Consider the following 25,540-nt stretch of genomic DNA (forward strand, 5'->3'; position numbering starts at 1 on the left):
CTGCCAGTTTGAAGAAACCAGCAGATGGGAAGTCACACTTTATTCATTTATAGTTCCTATCTCCCCTATACAGTTTCACCAGCTGTGAGCACAGCTGCAGCTCTTCTGCCTGGGTTGTGGTGGTGGAAGCTGTGTCCGTGGATATGGTTATTGCCTGCACCTCCTAGCTGGGGATGTCTCTGTGGCATCTGTACTTTCACTGTTTCACCGCCAAGAAAGCCTCTATCAGTTAGACCAGACGTGTTCTTTGCAAAAGTCTTGAGCCACCCCATATTTCTTTATATTTTGCCAGGAAAACAGGTAATGGTTGCAGTGGTTTATTTGAAACAAGAGAAAACATGAATGGAAACACAGCATTTGAGGAAAAAAACAAAGTCTGGACAATTTTAACAAGCTTATAAGTCAGTATTTGGTTTGAGCTTTATTCTCCAAAACAACCTGAACCCTCTCAGACAGCTTTCTGTCCTTTCTTTAAGCAGTCTTCAGGAATAGTTCTCCAGGCTTCTTGAAGGACATCCCAAAGCTCTTCTTTGGATGTGGGCTGCCTTTTGTTCCGTTCTCTGCCAACATGATCCCACACTGCATCAGTAATGTTGAGGTCCGGGCTCTGGGGAGGATTCAGCCCTCCATCAGACCTGCTGCCACTGATTTTCAGCCCACTTCTTGTGTCCTTTGGCACAGCTCAGCCTTTTCTCCCTGTTTCCCTTCCTTAAGAACGGCTTCTTGACAGCCACCCTTCCATGGAGCCCATTTCTGATGAGGCTTGGGCCAACAGCAGATGGATCAGCTGAAGGTCCAGATGCATCTCTCAGCTCCTGTGTCAGGTCTTTGCTGGATTTTTTCCTCTTTCTTAAGGACATCACTTTCAGATCCTGTTCATCTGCTGTAGATAGTTCTTTAGGCCTGACACTTCTTCTTTTGTCCTCCACTTGTCCAGTTTCCTCAAATGTTTTAAGGACACACTGCACACCATGCTGAGATATGCCAAGTTTTCAGCTAACAGCTCTTTGGGAATCACCTTGTTGCTGCAGAAATCCTGTTTTCTGTCTGTCACACTGTGTTATCTTTGCTGTTTTTCATAGAGAAACTAAAGAAATGAACAAATTATGTGTTTTTGTGACAGGCTGCTGGTAACAAAGTGCCTAAAGATACAATTTAAAACAGGTTCTTTGCTAAGTTGTCTGTTATGTGTCGACACAACACTGGTTCATCCCTTGAGTTTGGAGCCTTTTTAAAGCTTTAATGATTCATAGGTCAGTGTTAAGTGGTTGAACAAACAAAAGAAAACACTGATGGTCAGGTTCAATAACTGGACTAAAAACCAGTGAAGGATCTTCAGAAAGCCTGGAAAACTATTGCCCAAGACCACTTTAAAAAATTACAAGAAAAATGGCTGCTTGGAAGCAAAATCTAAAGAAGTTATTAAGGATGGAGACTTTAGCACAGCGCTATACCTCACGAGTTCAGGACAACAGATGACACAAGGTTCAGTCATCTGAACCAGCTTTAATTAAATCTTAGAAAGTTCATTTTTAAATTTCCGCCCCTCCGTCTGTCTGCAGGTTGGCATAATTGATGATGACATATTTGAGGAAGATGAGCACTTCTTTGTCCGTCTGCTCAACCTGCGCATTGGAGACGCAGAGGGGATGTTTGAGAGCGACGAAGTGGGTGCCACCCCCAAAGCTCGTCTAGTTGAGCCCCTGGTTGCCACGGTTACTATCCTGGATGATGACCACGCCGGCATCTTCACCTTCAGCGACCGCATGATGCGCGTGAGCGAGAGTGTGGGAACCATGGAGCTGACTGTGGTGCGCAACTCAGGCGCCCGTGGCACCGTCATCCTGCCGTACCACACAGAGTGTGGCACCGCCAAGATGGGAGAGGACTACGAGGAGGCTCGAGGAGAGCTGGAGTTCACCAACGACCAGACCGCGTGAGTCCGCAATATGTTGTCTTTTATCACTCGTTTGCTGTTTACTGATTCTCGTCTTAAAAAAAATCTCTGAACCAACTGCTGCAGATCATAGCAGTTCATGCCACGTTTGTCATGGTCTGTGGGTTTTTGGTTCTGTGTGTCTCTGATTTCAGTTTTTTTCTGTGTTAGCTGTGTTTGTTTCGTGTCCTGCATTCTTGTTTCCTTTCTTTCATTTGCTCCCTTGCTTTCTTCTCACCCTCTACCCCTGGATTCAGTTATCTAATGACCAAAACCTGTCCCGTGTAAAGCACCTGTTTGCCTCGTGTTTGTTTGCTGCTTTGGATCCTGTAACTTTGCTACTTTTCAGTCAGTGTCTGATACATTTAGCTGTCTCACAAAAGAAACAGAAAAATATGTGAATAACAGCAGCTTTAATGGGATTTCGGATGCATTGGAATACACACACTTTTCTGTTTTTTACGAAAATATGCCAACAGGTGGAACTTTTAAGAGAATTGTTGAACTGTTGTGCAATTTTTAACTTTATTTGGCATTTTTGCCTCTTTGAGCTCAATATTTGCTGCTGGGTTCAGTTCAAACAGAACTGAAACAAGCTGCAGGAGATGACGTAGAACCGAAGAACCCCATGACTCCACTGAATGCTAATGTGGCTCTTCATCTGCTTGATTAGTTAGAAATATATATAATATATTGCTTTTATTGTGCCTCCCACTGCCCTCTGACTGCTTTGAACTTCCTTTTTCTTCCAGTTTTCTGGGCATTTCAGTTCTTATATATTCATATTTTTCTCACATGTCAGTGGATCTCAGATGGGGCTCAGACAAAACAAAGACAGATGCACTGATTTTCTTTAAAAAAAAAATACAGGTTCACCTCATCCGAGTTTATATGTTGTGCACTCCCTCTTTAACCTTTCCTCATTCCATCCTCATCTGTATTCTCATCGTGTCTCCCCTCCTTGCCTTTCCTCTTATTTATCTATTTCCACCTCCTCTCTTGCCATTTCCTTCCTCTTCACCTCTTTCAGCTCTGTCTTCCATCACCATGCTGTTTGTCTTCACCTTTGTGGCTGCCAGATAGCAGCTGCATTCATTATTCATCAGGGTTGACCCAAGTGGAGGTCCATGTGGAACCCTCACTGAGTTTGTAAGTGTGGTTGCCACTTGATTCTGCATGGTAGTGTGTTTTGAAAACGTCAAGAATGATCCGACTGTCAGCTGACAAAGGCTCTTACATATGCATGGTGGGAAAATCTGTATTAAATTATTTAAGCGTAACAGCGTAAGTGGCTGAATTCTGAATTCTCACATCCAGATTATTAAAACTCAGACTCTGGTTCTTGTTTGTCTGGAGTTTAAAGAGCAACAGAGCACATAGTGTTCACATATATAGAATCCAGTTCTGACTGTCTGCTCAAAGCGACAAGCGCTGTGAGAGGCTGATTCTATCAGGTGTCACAAATTAATCTCAATTTCATGAGTTAGTGGATATCAGCTCACCAAGTTGATATCAGTGCTCCAAGTTCGTCCATTTTATCCACCAGTGAGCTCCCACTTCCCATAACAATCAAGAGAAGAAGTGCTTTAAACTTCCTCTTTCTTTCTCTCTGTTCCGTTCCTAATCTGCATCCTAGTCGTCTCCTCTTCAACTCATCTGCATCCGGGGTCTTATTCCAGGCATTACTTGGGCTTTCAAAAACTCAATCAGCTGTTCTTACATGCAAAAAAACCTTAATGTTGACGTGGTTAATGCATCATAACAGTTGTAAAAAAAAAAAAGAAAGTCTCAGATTTACCAGCAGAAATCATTTCAGCATCACAGCATCCAAACGTGTGAAGAAAAATGTTTAAAAATGTGTGTTTTCACAGAAAAATCTCACTAGAAAATCTCAAGAAGATGGAAAGAAAAGACACCATTCACATTGCTCCTCAGTCAGGTTGAATGACTCTCATTGTTTCTCAATTCCTTTCTTTTTTCTGCTTTTCCATTTATTTCCCTCTATTTCTTTTTCTTCCACCTCCACCTCTCTGTGCCTGTCAGTGTTCATTTTCCTCTGCCTTCAGCGAGCCACTCTCTGTGCAGCAGTCCACAGAGAGGCTTGTCATCATCACTTAAGCAAACAATGATTTCTCAAACCTTTTACAAATCCAACATTACTTTGGCAACTGGTCTGATTCACATAATCAAGTCATTCCTCCTGATATACACTTGTACTCCCGCCAGCTGCATGCAGCATGCATGATTATCTTTGTAAACAGAAGTTTATCTCAAATCTTAGCAGATCAAAAATATCCAGCGAACCGTACAATCATCCATCACAAGGTCTTTTCCTCCAACTTTAACAGTTTATTTCCCTGCGTAATTTTTTCTTTTCACCATCAATCCATTTCTGTTTTATTTGTCTGACCTTTACGGTTTCATTTTCAACTTGTTGGGTGTCCGTTCGATGCACCTGACTTCCTTCTGCTCTCAGCTTCACTCCAGCTGCTTCCGATCAGAGGCAAACAGGAGGGAGCCCACCGTGAGGGCAGCTCCGCTCAGTGTCTCCAACTCATTATTAACAGGGGCGACCTGCGGCGAAAGCCCTGCGAGCGCCACATTATCCACTAACCAAACGCTTTTCCACATCCTGTGTCAGTATGGCTTACAGTTTGTGTCTGTGTGTGTCTGTTTGTGCAGTCAGACTCTCCAGGTGAGGATAATTGACGATGAAGAATATGAAAAACACGAGAACTTCTTCATTGTGTTGGAGGAGCCCCGCTGGCTAAAGAGAGGAATCTCAGGTATGTGTGTTTGTGTTTTACAGGAACTGATTGTTTTGCAGCTCCTCATATGGAGGCTTCTTATTGACCAGATCTGTAAGACTGTAAAAAATGTTAACACTTATTAATTTTAGCTTTAATCTGGTTCAAACAAACCACCTTGAACTGATGTTAAGAGAGCTGAAAGAGCTTTGCTGAGTCTTTATCTAGTGACTCATTTTTTTGCTTGTAAGGGTGAGCTTTTGTTGTCTTCTTTCTTGAATGTGTGCTCCCACTCATGGCTCTTCCTTTTGTCCACAGCTCTGCTGCTCAACCAAGGTGAGACCATCTGATTGTTCCTTCTGCTTCAAACCGGAGGCCTAAACTTGATTTGATTTGTCAAGAATACGGCTGCAGCTCTACATGATCTCTAAATCTTCTCATTAATTTCTGGGTTAATTGATTCATTATTTGTGGATAGAGTGTCAGAACATAATGAACACAGCCCTTTTCGGTTTCCTAAAGCTTTTGATTAGATTTGGTTCACGTCTTCCGTCATGTTTCGTCAGACCAACAACCCAAAGATATTCCACATGTAATTAAAACTGTTGTAATTATTCAATTATCAGAGCAGCCTCTGATTAATTTTTCTGAACTCACGGGGATAGATAATACGCTCAGCCAGACTCAGCTCTCCATCACTGTGTTTGCTCTTTTGTGATTGAGTTATCTTGCAAGAAAAAATTGAAAAAACACTAAATATCAAATCCCGACATTTCTGTGCAGCAGTCAAATGCACAACATGCACAACATATCAATAATAAACAAGTTTACACAGGCTTCTAGCTTGATGTCATCCTGTTTTTGCCAAGATTTGATCCTTAGTTTAGATTAAGATTAGTGACTTCTGCTACTATTACTAATGGGATTAGTTTCTAGCCTGTCATCATCCAGTAAAACATATTATACTGGATGAACATCAGTGGCCTAGTGGCTTGCATTTTTAGAGCATGTATGTGAGTGTATGTGCAATAAATATTAACTGTAATCTATGACAGCTGAACTCTGGGAGCTTGCATGTTACATATTACATTCTGTGGTGTAAATGTGTGGAAATAGCCTAGATATCTCAGAAACACTGCTTGCATTGCTTGGAATATCTGTTGCAAATTGTGTCACAGAAACTTCAGATAAAATATATGAAAAACAAATCTAAATCAAAGAGTAGAACAGTGCAAAGGTGAAAAATATTGTGCAAGTTCTCCTTTGTTTATATGGATTTTATTGTAAGATAAGCTGCCAGAGTCCTCTGAGCATTCCAAGAATATAAAGTCATGTGAAAAAGAAATAAAATGCAGACTCACGATCTGTTATTGATAGAGGTAAATCCTCTTCTTCTCCACTCCACAGACGGGTCAGAGGGGCAGATGAGTGCTGAGGAGGAGGAGGCCCGGAGGATAGCTGAGATGGGGAAGCCCATCCTGGGAGAGCACAGCCGCCTGGAGGTGGTCATTGAAGAGTCGTATGAATTCAAGGTGCACATTAAGTTGTTTATTTTCCTGTGTTGACCTCTATAAGAGCAGTGCCCTCTTATTGTATTGTGCTGTCAAAAAAAGACTTAAGCTGCATGCACGCAGTAGCCCTCAGAATAAATAGGCTTATTGTTGTTAGCCAATAAGAGTTTTAAAGTTCCTTGTGTTTTTATGGTATTTAAAAGAATAATAAGGAGAACCTGCAAAGACAGCTGCACATAACATAAAGCACTGTAAGTAGAAAGGATCACCGATATATAAAAGTGTTGATCCAAAACGACTTTACATGCACAGTTTTTCTGTTGTAAATCCAAAAACAAGAGCAGATTTGTTCACTCCTGGTCCTGCTCTGCATTCTGACTTTAGTCTTCTGATTTTGTGGGCAAAAACAACCCTCAAAATTGAAGAGTTTGTGGTTTTTCTGGTTATGTTATATAATCCACTTTCATGCTCTTTCCTCTATTATTGGACCTGGGTCTTAACCCTCCATGTGAGGCGGTGTAGTATAGGGTTAAATTATTGAAAAGGCATTAGTTGCCCTCAATACAGCAGCTTGCTTGAGGCACACAGAATTCAAAATCACATCACGTGCACATGTGTAACTGTAACTCATGCTTCCTCTGTGAGTCACCTACAGCTATAAAGATAATTTACAGTTCACAAATATTAACAAGGATATTATCATGCTACTCTGTCTGTTTTGACTGCTTTTAAGAAAATATGACCTTAATGAGAGGAAAGAACCTCGGTAACTCAGTGAAGTCTTATGTTGAAGAATATTACAAGCTGTTTATCAGGAGCCCTCTGGGAAGTTTATTTATGTAGATGGCAAAACCAGTTTATTCATTGGAAGCTGGTTAGTTGATTGCAATTTTTAGATAGTTTTATTTTTTAACATAAACTGTCTGAAAATGGAAAGAAAACAAAGCAAACATTCACTATGCTTTAAATACCCACTGGAGCATGGACTGTTTGAGAATAAAGCAAAGATGGGGAGGGAATAGAAAAGCAACAGCAACAAACAACATCTATCAAATAGAATAATTTTATTCAAACAGACCACTAAAATTCAATATCTCAATTCTTTAGCTGATTAAACGGACTCATTGTGGAGAGAAATAATTATTCCTGTCTTTTATGATTTGTGGTAAGTCTGAACCAGCTTGAGGAAAAATACAATCGGTATAATTGGCATTCGGATTTTGTTTACCAGACAGTCAGTATTAGATGACTGAGGAGCTGTCTTTGCTCTGTGTACAAATAAATAATGAATGAATGGGTGAGGACTGCATTTCTAAGCTACATAAGTTTGACTGTTTGGTTTTAGCTTAATACATACTCAGTGCATCTGTTCGTAGCGAAAGGTGTGTGAAAAATGTTGCAGCCTCAGAGGAACAATGCACTTAACCAAAATGTAGAAGCAGTGTGTGAAAAACTAAGTACACCCTGTGATTCACGGTAAACGTTGTGTGACAGGTAATGTCTTGTCATTCCTTTCCTCAACTGCCTGAGCTGTGGCTATTTTAACTAAGTTAGCCGCAGTTTAGCTAACTTTTTTTTGTTGCAATGAGTCTCTATTTATGTTAAAATAACCAATCTGCTTTATTTCCACTTTTTTATACTAAGTTAGCTAATTGTATGCCCTTTAAATCTAGGGTTTCTAATCTTTTTGCTAAGTTAGCTGTTTCCAACTGTTTCCAATCTTTTTGCTAAGTTAGCTGTATGTAGGGACAGATGAAATATACCATTTATAGTTTTTGTACTAAGCTAAAAATATTTGTTTCCCTTTGTGTCCAATCTTTATGCTAAGCTATTTAAGTCCAGCGGCAAGCTAGCTTTTTAGCTTTTACAAAGCAGTGGCTTTGTGCAACTTTTTTCCCTTTTTCTAGTCTTTCTGCATAACTAGATGGTTTTCCCTTAATTCTTGTCTTTGTGCAGCATTAAAAAAGCTAATTATTCATAATCTAAAATATCTCAAGGCTAAAAAAATTCATAACGGGTTCACGCAAATGTTATATTTTGGCTATTCAGTATACGAAGTAATAATTCTACCTCAATCAGTCACATGAAGTGGATCTGTATAACACCGTCCATATCACCAGTTTTGCATCCCAGACTGTTTTTGAACACAACATGGAACTGTGTTATTACAATTTTCAGTGGCTGAAAAATTGTAAACAACTTTCTGACAGAAGTGACACAGGTTAAATTTCTACAACATACCTTTTGCTCAAACTCTTGGGAAAATGTTTTATGTTTAAGTTGTAAATTGTTTAGATGGTGGAAACATTGTTCTTCAGGCGTAGCTTAGCCTTCTGAGTAGCATTTAACTTTATTTCGCCAATCTGGAAACTTCTGACTGACCAAACTGAAAGCGCTCTGACTACTGTCTACTGCAGGTAAAGAATATATATTTGTACGTTATTTTCATAAATAAATTCCCTTTAAATCTACAAAAGCTAATAAATATATTACCACCTATGTTTCCAACAATGCAATTCAGCAGCACTTAGCACAAGACCCGGCTCACCTGGCCAAACTCCATGCTCTCTGTTTTGAGAATGCAGTCTTCTGTTTAAATAGTTTTTTTTCATGCGATGCGTTTAAATTGTGTGCTTATCATTTCATTGCCTTTCAGTTTCAGATTTATTTGTCTTTATTTTGAACTTTTTAAAGAAAAAAAAGACAGGAGGGCATCAAAACAAGGCTAATGAGATTCTGCAGCATCACCCAACAGGACAACAGAGGCCTCACCTGAGCAACTCTGTCACCTGTCCTTGACTGTAACTGGTTGCTAATGAGGTGCGCTGTGTTTCTGATTTGCAGAGCACTGTTGACAAGCTCATTAAGAAGACCAACTTGGCGCTGGTTATTGGCACACACTCCTGGAGGGAACAGTTTGTGGAGGCGGTCACTGTCAGCGCAGGTGAGCTCTGTTTGTGTGTGGACAAACAGTTGTCATGAGGAGACTCCTTCCTTACTGTCTGCCCCTCTAAACAGCTGCTGTATGTGCGATGAACCTCCATGTTTCACTCTTAAAACTGGGAATCTTCTGACACAAATTTTCTGACAGAAAACTTTGGTGTTAGGTCGCGATGTGAAATAAGTCATATTTAATTATGTATTGATCCGTTTACAAACATAACTTAATTACAAATCTCTGCTTCACTGTTTTTTTTCTACATTGTTGAAATACAACAAGCCAGCTAACGCTTGTATGTGGGTTTCAACGGGCTGATAAATGGGCGCCATATAGGCTTGTCCACATTGGTTTCACATAAATAGCCCTACCTGGGTCTCCTTATGTGGTGGGCCCCGGATAAAGTGCACATTTTTGGCTCGTGCCAGGTTTTGTCAGTCACTGGAAAATATGATGGCTCTTACAGTGAACCAATGTTAACGTTTAGGCATGAATGGTTGTTGGAAGTCAGATTTGTAATTGAAGACCACCACCTAGTGGAAGTAAAAGTTCACTACAGACACAAATGAATCCAGCCTGGTGTCAAACGTGTTGGATTCAAAACCTGCACTTTCATTAGTGTTTAAATCTCTGAGAATTTTGTTAGTTGTCATATTTACACATATCATCGCACAGGCTGAGTGGATGTGTTTGGTGTGGAATTTGGTGAATACTGTTCTGACTCTTATCTTTTACACTCCTCCAGGTAACGGCGATGATGATGATGATGAGGAGGGCCGTGAGGAGCACCTTCCATCCTGTTATGACTACTTCATGCATTTCCTCACTGTCTTCTGGAAAGTTCTGTTTGCCTGTGTCCCACCCACGGAGTACTGGAACGGCTGGGCCTGCTTTGTTGTGTCCATTAGCGCCATCGGTTTACTTACCGCCTTCATTGGAGATTTGGCGTCACACTTTGGGTGCACCGTGGGGCTGCGGGACACTGTGACCGCTGTGGTGTTTGTGGCACTGGGAACTTCTATTCCAGGTGAGCAAATATCCTTCTTCATGGTATGAGAGCAGAAGGTATCACGGATTGTTATTCTTTTAGTTTCTGCACAGCAGTAAATGGATGTGAAACGTGTTAAAATCCCCACATCTGCCCTACAGCTGAGAGCAACCAAAGAGTGTCTCTTTGCAGTTATTATGCATTTGTTATTTCTTAATATATTTCCAGGAAAACAGGAAATAGTTACAGTGATTTATTGAACAGATCCAAATATAAATGTAAAAACAGCATATGAGGCAAAAACAGAGTTTGTTCAACTCTAACAAGCTTTAAAGTGAATATCTGCTCTGAGCTCCTTTCTCCTCCAACACAGCCTGAACCCTCTCAGACAGCTTTCTGTCCTTTCTTTAAGGAGTCTTCAGGAATAGTTCTCCAGGCTTCTTGAAGGACATCCCAAAGCTCTTCTTTGGATGTGGGCTGCCTTTTGTTGCGTTCTCTGCCAACATGATCCCACACTGCTTCAGTAATGTTGAGCTCCGGGCTCTGGGGAGGATTCAGCCCTCCATCAGACCTGCTGCCACTGATTTTCAGCCCACTTCTTGTGTCCTTTGGCACAGCTCAGCCTTTTCTCCCTGTTTCCCTTCCTTAAAGGGGAACTCCGGGGCATTTGAAGCGTGTTTCCATTGCTAGAGGTTGTCAAATAATGCTAGTATGACACAGAGAGGTGCGTATCTGCGCTCCCTGTGTGGAGATTGCTCTGTCCGCACAGCATGTCATGCGAGGCTAATACGTGGTGGCTAAGGGGCAAGCGCTAACCCTTCCACGTAAAACAACAACTTGCACACTGCAGAAACGTCACACCACTTTATAACCCATCCGACAATAAAGTCACAAGCCTTACCATCAAAACCATATGCATGGTTCTCACATTACTGGCATGGGGACGTTACAAAACAACTTTATAAACAGCATGTAACTCACCGGCTGGTTGTAGGCTCGCGCATGTGAAAGCCCAGAAGAGTCGATGGAGGATAATCCCATATACAAAACAATTATATTCTCTAGAAAAACTGCGTTCAAGTATTTAAAACATTACAACAATATAACTGGGCATGTATTGTTGTAATGTTTTAAATACTTGAACGCAGTTTTTCTAGAGAAGATAATTGTTTTGTATATGGGATTATCCTCCATCGACTCTTCTGGGCTTTCACATGCGCGAGCCTACAACCAGCCGGTGAGTTACATGCTGTTTATAAAGTTGTTTTGTAACGTCCCCATGCCAGTAATGTGAGAACCATGCATATGGTTTTGATGGTAAGGCTTGTGACTTTATTGTCGGATGGTTTATAAAGTGGTGTGACGTTTCTGCTGTGTGCAAGTTGCTGTTTTACGTGGAAGGGTTAGCTCTTGCCCCTTAGCCACCACGTATTAGCCTCGCATGACATGCTGTGCGGACAGAGCAATCTCCACACAGGGAGCGCAGATACGCACCTCTCTGTGTCATACTAGCATTATTTGACAACCTCTAGCAATGGAAACACGCTTCAAATGCCCCGGAGTTCCCCTTTAAGAACGGCTTCTTTACAGCCTTCTAATGTAATTTGACAACCTTTTTTATCTTTTTGTAGGTGGTTTTGTGTAACAGTGTGTTTTAAGTTATGTGTTCAGTAATAATGTGTTTTTTGTCACTGTGTGGTTGTATTGTTTCTCTTTTTCTTTCTTTCAGTCATTTGTTTGTCCCTTTATTAATGTTATGTCTTGATATTTTGTTCTCTTTTTACTTTCTTGTGTCTCCCAGTGTTGGTAACTGTTTATTCTTTTACTTATTTTGTCTTTTTTTTTTGTTACTTGTTTATGTCTTTAAACATTTATTTTGGAGTTTTATTTAATCCCTTATGGATCATTTTGTGTGTGTGGCTTATTGTTTAATTTTGAAGTTGTTTTCTGTCTCTTTTCAGGAGTTTTATTTTGCTTTTATTTGAGTTATTTTTATCTGTTTTGATATTTTGTCTCAGTGTGTCATTTTCAAGTCATCGTGTGCTTGTATTGTGTCTTTTTGCGATAATTTTTGTCTGTTTATAATTCCTTTGCAATCCATTATAGTTGTTTTTTGTAATCTTTCTAGATGTGTCTGTGATCATTTTGTCTTTGGTGTCATATCAGTTTCAGATCCAGCAGATGTGCGGGTCTTGGGATCTTCACAGTGCAGCTGCCTGTGTTTGTGTGAGCTTGTGTGTGGGTGTATAATTTACTGACCTCTCTCTTGCAGATACTTTTGCTAGCAAAGTGGCCGCTGTGCAGGACCAGCACGCTGACGCATCTGTTGGAAACGTCACTGGAAGCAACGCGGTCAATGTGTTTCTGGGGATCGGTGTGGCGTGGTCAGTGGCTGCTATCTACTGGAAAATCAAAGGAGAGGAGTTCAGGGTGGACCCGGGGTCACTGGCCTTCTCCGTCACACTCTTCACCATCTTCGCTTTCATCTGCATGGGTGTGCTCTTGTTCAGACGCAGGCCCTCCATCGGTGGAGAGCTGGGAGGCCCGAGGTTGGGCCGCATCCTGACAAGCCTGCTGTTCTTCGGCCTGTGGTTCCTCTACATCCTCTTCTCCAGCCTTGAGGCCTACTGCCACATCAAGGGCTTTTAAAAAGGAGATGATGAATGTTCCAGAAGAATATTGAACAGCAACACCCCCAGCCTATGTACTTTAACCCTCGGTCCATACAGTCTACAGTTTGACATGTTTAACAGGGCTCACTGCAGCCAGGAGGTGTCCTGGTCTTTGATGCAGGGAAGCTAAAATACTTCAGATACATGTTCACACACACTATATGTACAGTATGAGATCATGACAAACACACACAGTTGGAATGATTAAGGGAAGAGGATGGAAGTGTTTTTGGAGACGAGAGGTGTGAAGCCAGAAGGTTGCTGTAGAGAGAGAGTGATTGTCAAGTAGACACTTTAAAAGTTAAAAGAAAGTCAGGTGAGACATGACAGTACTGTTTGATTCTGTGGCACAGGTGGCTTCCTTCACATCCCGGGGGGTTTTACCTTGGATTTGAGGAGCTGTCCTGCAGGATCTGACATGGTACTATAAAGAAGAAACAAAAACACGAGCACAGCTGGCAGATTTAATCCATGAGTTGCAGTAAAGGATCAACATCTTTCCCTCCCACCTCCGCTCTGTACCACAGACTTTACACATCGAGTTTTACACAGAGCAGGTGGAGTACTGTGTGAAAAAAAGGAGTCAAATGTTTACAAAACAATAACATTACATTTGTTTACTACAGGAGGTTCTCATATAGTTGTGATGCTTGTTTAATACGCAGTATAGATGATGGCGATCCTCCACATACGCTGTAAATAGTAAAAACCAGTGTAGTGTTTTCAGGGAGCAGACAGGGAGAACTACAACTGAGAAAGTTAAGAGAGAAAATGAAAAACTACTAACCTGAACAATGGAAAGAAAATTAGCAAAAAAAAACTGTCAGAGGACCTTCAATGTTTATAAAATTCATGCACAGAGCTGAGTCAGAGATCCTGAACGTTAGAGTCATGGATGGCTTTGATTTTGGCAGCATGTTGAATACACATGAATAATATGCTGTTCAGATGTGTCTCTTTGCTGGATTATTTTCATGGTAACCACAGGCTATTTGACAGAGGTTTTTACGTCAAACTGAAGAATTATCTTTGCATGTTTAGGCAGACACTTCTTCGCAGCACACGCCACGTGTGCTACAGGGAACGAGCAGAATCCACCTGTAAACGACATGTCAGAAACTGCCAGCTGGCCGTTAATGTCGAATCTTCCCTGTATGAAGCAGAAAGATAAATTAACATTTTTCTCCGCAGAGGGACGAAATCACTGCTCACACACTTTAAACACATGTGCAAACTTTGTTTGAGAGACAGACTGAAATCTGAGTGCTGAACTCATCTTGAGTGACAGCAGCACGGGCAGAAAAACATGCCCAGACAGTCGAATAAAATAACAGTGTTAGTTTACAAAAATGACATGTCTAAGGGCACTTAAGTAAAAAAGTAATAGCTTTGATAGAACACACTCATTAGGCTGCAGGATGCTAATTTACAGCAAACTGATGCTTTCAGTTAGCAAACTAAGAATGCCTTAAGGAAAACATTCAAATACAAATGTAGTATTCAAGCTTTCAGCTGTACAAACTGCCCAGGCTGCACTTTGTTTGATGTAACTAATACATAGTGTTGTTTTACCTTTAGTCGAGTGCAACACTTAAAACTGGTTCTGCTGACTAATGTAACACTGGATCTAGATGAAACCATCATGTTTCTGTTCTGGACTGGATTGCTGTAATTCATCCCTCTGTCTCTGCTTGGAGTGCAATATAACTACCAGACAGGCTAAACATGACTTCCATTTTATTTTAAACTCTCTACATTGTTCATTGACCACGCAGTCTGTCATTTCATTCTAGTCCCGTCAGCAGCCGACAGCTGTCAGGCCCCATCGCTGATTCTAAAACAGGAAGTCAGAAATGCTGCTGCAGGTTTAGCACCACATCATGCACTGACTTCAGAGGAAATCATTAGAAAGCACAGCCCTGCACGGCCTGTGTGTGTTGCTCAGTATTGCTAGGCAGACTTGGGACGAATGTTCACAAACTAATGAAACTACTGGCTGCTAAATAGACAATAAAAAATCCTACAGAAAACACAACTAGAGAGGCAGACATCCCCAGATTTGCAGCGACATTTGCATGCTGACGTTTCAGAGTTATTACTTTAGAACACAAAGGGTCAGTGCTTGAAAATGTCACAGTGAATGTGGCGAACAATGTGCAACGTCATAGTTTACAGTTAAGAGCTATTAGCTTTGACAAAAAGCTTGAATCATTATTATCCTCTCTGTAATATTCACTGCCTAATGTCAGTCACCTTAAATATAATTCTGCGAGGACATTGCATTACAAAAACCTCACCCACAATTACTAAGTGCTATTCATGGTGAGGTTGTTCTGACTGCTGATGAGCGCAGTCATGTCAGAAAGCTTTGGTTCGTTTACCCAAACTAACAACTTTGTAAACTTTCTAAAACCAGTTTTTGTATCTTTTCCTTGCAGAAATAGCCAAGGTAGACATTTTTTGTATTTCCAAACAACATTTAGAATAGTATCAGTGTGTAGAGCAGGTAGTGTAGATTACATTGATGCTGAATTTAGTGGATTAGATTTTGATATATTTTCCACAGTGAGGAAGCTCCCTTTAACTGCTCAAACAGTGTCGGAGTGTGAAAGAGCCAAACACGCGCATCTAATTTACTGAGGTACATCATCTGCTGATTTGTTTGTGTCCATGGTATGTGTATTTCTTCTCATGAGATAATTTATTTATTTACAGAGGATTATTTATGTAAGGATAAGCTGTGCTGCAGGTCCTTGAGGTGAACAATTTGGAGTTTAGTTCAAGGATTGTGGTTTTGATGTGCAATACAGGAAAAAGTTAATCTGCATCTTCTGTCAGCAGCTTCGTTATGAGCTCAGTTCGCATCTTCTGCTACAGTGTTTGTTGTAACCCTCCAGGTATTTCTTCATCCAGTCTTCATGATGGAGGGGTTTTTAGTGTAAGTAGCATGTTTACATGAGGAAACAGTGTGGAACATTGCCAGTATAATTGTCAGTCTCAGGTTGTGGCGAGCTGAAGTGTTGGAGATACTGACGACGGAGCTGGAACAGTCGTCAAACTCGAGTCAACTCAGTGAACCAGCAGGTGGGATCAAGATGACTCACACAGGTCTGATGAACTCTTGTGTCATGGATAGCTGGGTACAGAGTGGAACACCTCCGATCATGTTCCCAGTGCCGCCAGCAGATGTGACCCAGATGTGGCTCTGCAGCCAGAAACAGAACTGTCCACAATGTCTAGACAATTTTCCGTGTTTCCATGAACTTCTGTACTAACTGTCGGCTTCGGCCTTTGCTGTTCTGTAGCTAGATGTGACGCCTCCCCTCTCAACCATTCCTCCCAAGTGTAAACCCTCCCCTTCGTGTTTCCCGTTTACATGCATGACGAATCCCGTGTGTTAGCAGCATGGTCTACTGTGACGGACGCCTCGAGGCATATTTTATCAGGTCCATACAGTTTGATTTAGAGTCTCTTTGTGAAATACAGGAGGTGTAACACACAGATACACAACCACAGCTCCATCAGATACACTGAACAGAAACACCCACACGGCTGTCTTCTGCCTATCTGGTTTGTTTCCTCGTTGAAAAAGCGCCCGCTCGGGTGGGTCAAAGCTATGCCTGCAACAAGCAGCATCCCAGGCCATCCTATTGTTTGTCCGAGTATGATATTTCTGTGTCTGTGTTCGTGTTCACCCTCCTCTTCTCCCCTTCCTCCCCCATTTGCTCCCTCCCAGGTCTTGCTCTTCAATGTGTCTCTTTGTGAAGTTGTTTCCTGTGATAATGAAAATTTCTCTCTGCCTGAATCCTTGTAGGGAAATTACGACTGAGTTACTACAATGTCATGTGATAGGCATATACATTTATTCAATATTGTAATAAATTAACTGAAGATTATATTTAACTTTTTTTATGAAATGCAAAAGAAAAAAATTGAAACTTGTTTTAGAAAACATGGCATGAGGTGTAATGTGTTACTGAAAGAAAATGAAGGTCTTTAATCGAGTGAAGTTGACCTTAGTTAAATATAGTTTATTTATTTTCAATGTGTAACGTGTCTGAGTCATTGTTTTTTTAACTAAATGAGTGCACATAAGGACACGGCTCCAACCAGCTGAAGGGCTGTATTAAAACAACAGGAAGGATTCATTTTCAAATCCCTTAAATCACGTCGAAAGCAAAAGTCTTTTGAACTGTGTGCTGACACCAAACCGGACGGTCCTCCTCCTCTTTAACCCAGAGAAGGCAACAGATTGCAGGTCAGAGAAGGCTGCAGTGGCTTTTAGAGTTTTAACTATCCTGTAGATGCAGCAGCAAAAAGGGAAACTGATTGTCAGGAATTTTCCTGCAACAGTGCAGAAATTTCCAGCTCCAAGTCAAACATATATATTATATTTTGTTATAGATACTCTTAATTTACTCTAAATTGTCTGTATAAAATCACTACCACATACCTGAATGCTCCAGAGCAGCAAACTGACAACATTTCTGCTTTTATAGAGGTGCTCACACTTACTGATGATTATTTGATTAAGTGTAAATGATTAGCACCACATGGCCGATACTTACCCTCTTAATTCAATCATGTGTTCACACCTCGTTTCTGTATTTTGTTTTAGTGAGATAAATGACAACACAGTATATTATGTCATGTTTTGTCCATCTGAGGTCGTATTTAGCTAATTTTAACACTTGATAAGAACCAGATTATTTATATCCTAATTCTTAACAAGAACTGCAAAAGTTTGAGTTCTAACTTATTTAGGCACTGGAATTTTTCAAGCTAATTCACAATTATTGAAGACTGAATATAAATAATAACAATAGGAAAAAAGCAATGATCAGTAGGTCATACAGCTTTTTGGTTATTGGAGAACTAGTCAATGAAAATCAACAACTGTTCTATAAATGTTGATTTTGAGCCCAAATCAGGTCTTGAGAATATATCTCTAGCTTCAATATTGGCACAATTTACAATAAATGTAAAATTGTATATCTATCCAAAACAAATGGGTTTGTGTACAATGAAAGAAAATATAAAATAAAGTTTTCTTATCCAAGTTAAAAAAATCACAAACAGGGTTTACGTTATGGTTGAACCTTTCCATAATCTCTTTAGCTTTAAAAACCCTATTTAACACGTTTAATGGCGCCTCCTTCATTAGTTTTTAATAAGATATTTTTTGTAAAACTGTATAAGCTTTTTCCAATTTATATCGCTGGAGATTGACATCCAAAAGATGTTGTCATTAGGATGCGATTTGAGCAAGTTCTCCTTCTCCTGTTTGAGCTGAGCTGGTTTAACCGGAAGTATTTCAGCCACAGTGCGCAGATGCGGAAGCACGCGGGTAGGTCGCGTAGCCGTTGACCACTAGAGGTGAAGTCGCCGAGCTTTCGACATGAGAAGGTTTTAGTGATAACCGTGTGTGCGGCTGTTAAACGTGTAGATTCTGCACAGTTATCATTTCGTAGGTTAAATAGGAGCGCCGGCTTCTGTTAGAGGCTGCCGAAGCTTCGTCTCTGATCGGAGCGGAATCAGAAATCAGCGGAAGAAGGTAAGGCCGGCTAGCGCGTGCTACCGCCATTGTTTATAAGCAGGCTGAGATCAAGGCCTCGGCTAATTCCTGGATTTAACAATTTACTCATAGGCGTCAGGTCCATGTTATTGTGTTTATTTTAACGGGTTTTTTTTAAACAGTAATTTCTGCTTATGGTAGGTCTTAATGGTGTGTAATGGACCTGTACATTAGTGGGATTCATTTTATTTAGAAGTCGTATTTGGCGTAGTTAACTCGCTGTAACGTTGGCGCTAAAACACCTGCTGAGCTACCAAACGACCTGTTTCAATCCCGTGGAGCCAAACGCACCAAAAACCTTCAGTTTGATTTATTTATCATAAATATTTATTATAGTGAGATTGTGAAATCAAGCAAAATGTTTCCCCTCACGAAATGTTTACCCCCCCCCACGTGAACGAGAGACCGTTTCCATGGAGATCGTTTGTTTGCGTGTAACCGCGCTTTTCTTTCGTCACACACTTTGTTTTCAAAGGAAGTGGGAGATTACACCCCCCCCCCCCCCCCAAATATTTAGAAAAGGAAGGGCATCTGCATGAATACAGTTAAAGTTTGTACGAATAATTATATCCACCCGAAATAAGGGTGGACAAAAACATGTGTAGGGACCAAAATTAGGTTTAAAAGTCCTTTAAAAGACTTCTTTAAAGTCCTGAAAATTTATGTTTTCTGACAACAGTAGTTCTCGCCTGCACACCAAAGTTCAGACTTTTATAAAGCCAACAGAGGACGAAATCTGCTTTAAACACGTCATCTTCCTTTATTCCAGTTAACTTGTGCTGATAGTCAGTCACACCTTTTTACTCCTGTTACACTTTGATCTCTGAGGTCTGATATTAAACAGCTACACCAACTCATAGGCTGAATGTTTGATAGAAAAGCATCAAAACTGTTTTTATGTTTGTTTATAAGGAAAACTTATATAAACACAGATGTGTCCCCACAACATTTTTAAGTTGTCTTTTTGTGAAGCTAAACTTGATCTGTTGTTTAGTTGGAAATTGTTGTTTTGACCATCAGTTGATTAGCTCAGAGTTTGACTTTATTGTGTCTGAGCTTTAGTTTAAGTGTGTTTCCCTCCTCAACAGGCAGGGAGAGATGTCATACTACTCATCCTCCCGCAGTTCATCTCGGGCCACTGATTGTAAAGTGTATGTTGGTGACTTGGGCAATGGTGCTGCCAAGGGGGAACTGGAGCGAGCTTTCAGTTATTATGGTCCTCTGAGAAGCGTCTGGGTGGCCAGGAATCCACCCGGGTTTGCCTTTGTGGAGTTTGAGGATCCCAGAGATGCAGAAGATGCTGTCAAAGGCATGGATGGAAAGTGAGTAGCTTTTTAATCAGTTTAAATTAATTTGTGAAACAATTAAATTTCTTCTGACCTAAACAAAGATAATTATTGGAATAAAAATCTTCAACCTTCCCTGTTTACCCTTTAAGGCTCCTTTGTGGTTCCCGTGTACGTGTGGAGATGTCCACAGGCCTCTCCAGGAAGGGCCGTGGGCGGCCGAGCCGTCGGCAGTTCGACCCCAATGATAGGTGTTACCAGTGTGGGGACCGGGGCCACTACGCCTACGACTGCTACCGCTATAGCAAGAGAGGCAGCCGTCGCAGCAGGTAAAGGAATACTCCATTGTTCTGTCATTGAGCTTTGTTTACGTCGCCCTAAAGTGGTGTTTGCCATTTTGTATCATCAAAGGAGCAGAAAAGGAGTGGTTTAACTTGTCCTCTCATTCCAGGTCTCGCTCTCGTTCGCGATCTCGCTCCAGGTCCAGGTCCCGCAGGCGCGACTACCGCTCTCGCTCCCGTAGCCGCAGCCGAAGCTACAGCCGGTATGTTGACACTGAAACATGAAACATGGATACAAAAAGCTGGCACCATCTACATGCCGTTATTGTAAAACTCAGGGTAACCTGTAGAGTCTGGAATGAGTTTGTTGGGTTGTGTTGACGTGTTTGAGGGTTTATCACTTATGGCTCAACATTAACGTGATGTTTCTTATTGTCTTTCATTTAAACTCACCAAACCTGGTTTATTGACGTGTGATTCGATTGCTACAAGTACTGAGACAACGAAACGCAGTTTAGCATCTAACCAGAGGTGCAAAGAAGCAGAAAGTGTCGAGTATGTGAATGATGCAAATTGAACTGAAATTTAAGAGTTTGTCTAAAGATCTAAATTGTTCACAATCTCATAACATGATTTTCAACATTATGATAATACATGTAAATCAGCTAGACCAGTCTTGTTCATCCTTTTTGTGATTTTTGTACTTTGATAGGAGCCGCCGCCGATCTCCATCCTATACCAGACGCAGGAGCAGGTAAGAACACAGCTTGTTACTCTAAGACTAAAAACAAAACGAACGATAAGTTCGACATGTTTCTACTCCTCCTTTGAAGCGAGGATGGTACAGGAATAATCGTATTCTGAAATCAATTGTTTAGTATTTCACTCGGTTGTTTCCACTCTCCCTAAAGTTGTAATCAAACCGCTGTGTGTTTTCTACTTTTAGGTCTGGTTCCCCAGCCCGTTCCAAGACCAGGACTCCTGTGAGAAGGTAGGTTGTGTAAAACAGCCTGTTGGGATATTTAAACCACGGCGCAGGTCTCACGCCGGGTGCAGATGTGCATCGATGACTGCAGTCTGACTAAATCATTTCCTGTCTGTGTGGAATCGGTTTGTCTGTCAGTACACAGGGCTCCAGAGTGCGACCAATTTGGTCGCACATGCGCCCTATTTTCTCAATGGTGCGCCTAAAAAAAATCTCAGGGTGCACCGGTGCTACCACCCGTTAGAGGGAAATAAATAGAAAAAAAAAGTCTACGCGACTGAAAGTCTCCCTGTGCTTCAACAACAGACACACGTTAGACCCATATCGTGGTCTAAACCAATCAGAGATAGTGAAGGGCGGGACCCCCCTCTGATTGGCCCGTGTACGTTTGAACACGTGCTTGCTAGTCAGACAGAGAGGTGATGAACCTCGGCCGTCAGATAAACAGTGGATGTAGCCGCGGGTGATAACGTTAAAAGAACGGTTGACAACTTTTTGGTTAAGTTAAGGCCTGATACGTCCAAAAATAATCACAGCCAATGCTCTGACACGGACCCATCAACCTCCCACGTTATGTCAAGCCCAGGTCCAGAGCTAGCATCGGGAGCTAGCATCGGGAGCTAGCATCAGATGATGAGCCACAAACGATCGACTCCGAGCCAGAACCATCTGAAATTAAAAGGGGTAAAGTGTATACATTTCTAAAAAAAAGTGGCTTGAGCAGTTTCCCTGGCTAAGATGCAGTAAAGCTGATAATATAATGAACTGCATTTACTGTAAAGTGTGGCAATAGTGCATTTGTGACTGGTTCTAACACATTTCGAATTGAAACGCTGAAAAAGCACAACGCATCTATGAAACACATTACCTGCTCAGTGTCCTCTGTCCCCGCTGCCTTTCAGCGGCAGGCAGCAGCTGAAAGCACCTGATCGTTCAGGAATGCGTCAGTGTGTTCGGCCGTATCTTGAGGAGAGGTAGACCGATGAATATACTGATATATATATTTAACCCAACTACAGGAGTTGGCCATCCGGGGGGCATGTGACTGCGATGGAGCATAGTCCATAAGACATTGAGCCATGAGATGTTCAGTTTGAAGCCCTTAAAACACTTGCAATTTTAATTTAGATTTTGTTTTTATTTCATTTATCTTGAGATGTTTTAAGTTTAAATTTCAGGTCAGTGAAGCACTTTAAGCACCAACACTTTTTCAGTAAGTAGTTAGTAAGTTAAGTTCAGTAAGTTTGTAGAATTGTGCTTCAAATAAAGAACTTTATTTTGACCAGATTGCTAGTTAACAGACATATGGACAGCGATTTTTAAAATAAATAAAGTGAACCTGTAAAACTGCGGTGTTAAATGCAGTGCGGTTGAAAATTTTGGTGCACCTAACTTTTGTGCTGGTGCACCTAAGAAAAAAAGTTAGGCGCACCAGTGCAACCAGTGTAAAAAGTTAGTCTGGAGCCCTGGTACAGCTTGATGAGATACTGGAAACGTGGCGCTTGTTCCTGCTTTGGTTTACTGAAATGTCTGCACCTGCTGGAGCATGATTGGAATTTTATCATTCAAGATTTAAAAAATTCCTCTTTGTCATCAGTCGCTCCAGATCCCGCTCTCGGTCTGGTTCAGCACCCAGAGGGCGCTCTGCACCCAGGGGGCGCTCTCCACCCAGGGGACGCACCCCCTCCCGATCCCGTTCTCGATCGCCATCAGCCAACCACAAGAGGAACAGGTAAACACTCGGTCCAGATGTCTCTCATTCACTGACATGGGGTATGGGTGATATAATAAATGTGTAAATCTTAGTCCTGTCAGGTCTCTCTTTTTATAATATGTAAGTAGGAAGAAGCGCCAGGGAGGTCTAGTTAGATCATCATATATTTTTAGATATCCTGCGTTCCAGGTGAGGGTCAGCCTTTTTTTCCCACATTAGCCAGGTGAGGTTCTTTATTCTAGGTAAAGAATGACCTGTTAAATAGATCCTATTTCCAAGTGTGAGTGTCATGCTGCCACCAACCGACCATCAGCCACGTGACGATAAGATGGATGACTGCCAAGATCCTTCTACCGCCTCAACAGAGAGATCTTCGGCCTCTGCTGTTGCCCAGTAGTGGACTGGGTGGGGTAAAGCAGAGGGACCTGGACCCTCTTGTCAGGTCTATGAAGTTTTATGTAGATAAAGATTGGACCTCTTGTACTCTCTTTTCTGAGTCTTGATGGTTCTGCATTGTTTGCTTTAATCGGGCTCTTAATCAACCCCACTTGATCCTGAAAAGAGAGTGCATGAGCAACAATCTCTGCTCAGCCTGTTAACTGTTCACACACAGCAGCTAAAACCAGTGAAATCTCATCTGCCTTAGATATAAGCCTGTTATTTTCTGGATTTACACTTGTTCAAGTTAGTCAGAAACATAATTTGAAATGTTTTTTAAAAATTTTTACTTCAGTTTAAATTCCATATCCTGAATTTGGCTAGATAAGAACAACTCTCCAGGAAAACAGTAACTGAGATCAGATTGAACAGCACCAGTGGTGTGACTTGCGGTAAGCATCTTTGCAGCAGTTTTGTTTATTTTTCATATTTTCTTTAAAGCGTGTGGTGGGAGCTGAGCACTGCACTGACACCGCAGCTGATCCCAGGCCCAGGGTCTGCCAGCTGGCGGTGTGTACGTCCTGCGGGAGGGTGACTAAGCGCTGACCTGAGATCAGCCTTCGCCTGCATCTGGTGTTAGACAGCGAGAAAGAGGTCGACCTACCGACCGAACCCTCCCCTCAGTGAATGGGTGACTGTCTGTTCGACCAACGCACACGCTCAGATGAGATCAGCCCGCACACACATACAGTTGTTCTACTAGAGTCACCCAGCCAGCCAGCCTTCAGACGTACCGGAGGGCTGACCCACACAGATCAGAGTTCGGCCTTTTAAAATCCATTACCTACCTACCTACCTACCTACCTACCAGACCCCCTACCTACCAGAGTTCTTCGCCTGTCTTAGCTTCTGAAAGTGAGAGAAAGAGCTGACGAGAGATCAGTCTTCAAGAGCGTCCCGGCGCAGTGTTGTAGTCATCCGTCCTACAGTCCTTTCATCCTTCGCTTCTCTGTACTTGTTGTATCTACCACTCTCTCCAAAGGTAACCAAAAATCAAACCCCCTGACAAGCTCATGTTGATGGTAAAAGAACATTTACAGGCTTGCTAAAGTTGAGCCTTAAACAAGCATGTTCAGAGTACAAATGTGTGTGTGAGTGCGCTTGATGACTGAATGAGTGTGAGATAGACAGGCACTGTGATTACTGAGGGGCTGATATCTCAGCAGGTTTTTGTCTTGTATGACACATGTCACAACACTTTTGAAGTAACATTTTTGTGTTTATAGTTGAAGGATTAAGTTTTAAATTTCTCAGAACAGGAACAATGAGTGCTTATTTGCCTTTGGATTTCATGTACATGTGTAGCTTTCAAGCCTGGACAGCTATCTCAGACAGGCATGAATATCAGTAACTGTTGACAAGAACCTCAGATTCATGAGGACTATCTTGACACTTAATTAATATCAGCATCCTTTCTGGTTGTACACCATTTATTCAGATATTTGTGTCTTTTTCAGGTCTTTCTTCAGTCTTCCCCTGTGGCAAGCTAATTCCAATCTGTTTCTGTTTCAGTCGCTCCCGTTCAGCAACTCCAAACCGAAGTCCCACACCAGCAGAGGACTGAGTGAAGAAGACTTAGTCCCCCCCCTTACTTTCATAAACAGACCCTCAAAACCGGTCTGCTTTTACAGCCCCACATCTGTCCAGTCCTGAATTTACAGGTTTAATTTTACCCCCCAAGACTGTAATCTCTGTGCAGCCTCGGTATGGCATACGTAAACATAAATGGGGATTGTTTTTGTTTTTTTAAATGTCGCTGCTGCTGCATACGCAGATATGTAGCACAGATAGGAAACGCCCTTTTTTTGTGTTTTGAGTTTTAGCAGTAAAATTTGCAGTTCTTTGTGTAAATTGTGGGGAAAGAGCAGGACAGCTGATGCAGACCTGGAGGTACACTGATCTAGAAACTTTTATTCCCTAAGCTCAAATGTCGGAACTCCTTCCCAAATGACTATTAGTAAACAATATCTGTATTGAACTCCCACTGACTTGGGTGTCAGTGTTTAGTTTACATTCATTCGGGGAGATGGATCTTAGTCGCTGGTCTGCATGCCTTTGAAGATGGTGTCACATTCCGACAGTTTTATTTGGTTGTTGTTTTCCTTAGTGTTTTGTTCACCACATCGGCGGCACTGTGCAGAATGGATCTGACTCACCTTAGCTCCTCTGACATGATTTTAAAATGTATTCAGTGCTCAAATGTGGTTTCTGCAGGGGCTGCTGTAAGTTTGTTCGGTTATTTTTCTGTTTTTCTTTTTGCCTGTATGGTATAGCTGTGGCAGTTTTATTTTTGAATAAACCTCCTCAACATATCACTCTGGTCTTGTTTTATTTCCCATTCGTTCATGAAATGGTGCCTGTGCCAAGTCTTGAAAAGAAATATCTTAATGAGGACTCAGCCAACAAGTCCTTTTTGGCATAAGTTTTGCATCTCATTGCTAAGTAATGTTGGCCCTTTGAGTGTTTTTT

At 41.5% G+C, this 25,540-nt stretch overlaps 2 protein-coding genes across 7 annotated transcripts in view; both read left to right on the top strand.

Moving 5' to 3' along the window:
• The window catches only part of slc8a2b (solute carrier family 8 member 2b), a 191,355-nt gene extending 174,511 nt beyond the window's left edge, over positions 1-16,844 (top strand). For both annotated transcript variants that reach the window (XM_075472955.1, XM_075472954.1), the window contains 7 exons: positions 1,563-1,936; positions 4,619-4,722; positions 5,002-5,019; positions 6,091-6,215; positions 9,039-9,138; positions 9,878-10,159; positions 12,393-16,844. In XM_075472955.1, the coding sequence (XP_075329070.1) occupies positions 1,563-1,936; positions 4,619-4,722; positions 5,002-5,019; positions 6,091-6,215; positions 9,039-9,138; positions 9,878-10,159; positions 12,393-12,769 (1,380 nt within the window). In that variant the 3' untranslated portion in view covers positions 12,770-16,844. The remainder of the gene's footprint in view (positions 1-1,562; positions 1,937-4,618; positions 4,723-5,001; positions 5,020-6,090; positions 6,216-9,038; positions 9,139-9,877; positions 10,160-12,392) is intronic.
• A 1,281-nt stretch (positions 16,845-18,125) lies between these two features.
• On the top strand, positions 18,126-25,384 carry srsf7a (serine and arginine rich splicing factor 7a). Of its 5 annotated transcripts, XR_012770291.1 has the most exons (10): positions 18,126-18,346; positions 19,456-19,689; positions 19,806-19,982; positions 20,105-20,197; positions 20,427-20,489; positions 20,647-20,688; positions 20,881-20,925; positions 22,517-22,651; positions 23,513-24,053; positions 24,584-25,384. XR_012770291.1 is itself a non-coding variant. In XM_075472958.1 (9 exons), exons 2-9 carry the CDS (start codon positions 19,466-19,468, stop codon positions 23,604-23,606), a joined length of 873 nt encoding a protein of 290 aa, XP_075329073.1. In that variant the 5' UTR covers positions 18,126-18,346; positions 19,456-19,465; the 3' UTR covers positions 23,607-25,384. The 5 variants fall into 5 exon arrangements, 4 of the variants coding, with proteins under 4 accessions (XP_075329073.1, XP_075329074.1, XP_075329075.1 ...); XM_075472958.1 differs by having other exon boundaries at positions 23,513-25,384; XM_075472959.1 differs by lacking the exon at positions 23,513-24,053.
• Positions 25,385-25,540: the final 156 nt, after the last annotated feature.

This window comes from Odontesthes bonariensis, chromosome 9 (genome assembly GCF_027942865.1).
Source record: "Odontesthes bonariensis isolate fOdoBon6 chromosome 9, fOdoBon6.hap1, whole genome shotgun sequence".
NCBI classification, from domain to species: Eukaryota; Metazoa; Chordata; class Actinopteri; order Atheriniformes; family Atherinopsidae; genus Odontesthes; species Odontesthes bonariensis.

What these genes read in the sequence shown, in the direction of transcription:
- srsf7a (XM_075472958.1), top strand. Translation starts at nt 19,466, where the DNA reads ATGTCATACTACTCATCCTCCCGCAGTTCATCTCGGGCCACTGATTGT. An exon ending in GTCAAAGGCATGGATGGAAA is followed by an intron (nt 19,690 to 19,805) that starts GTGAGTAGCTTT and finishes TTACCCTTTAAG; the next exon opens with GCTCCTTTGTGGTTCCCGTG. An exon ending in CGCAGCCGAAGCTACAGCCG is followed by an intron (nt 20,198 to 20,426) that starts GTATGTTGACAC and finishes GATTGCTACAAG; the next exon opens with TACTGAGACAACGAAACGCA.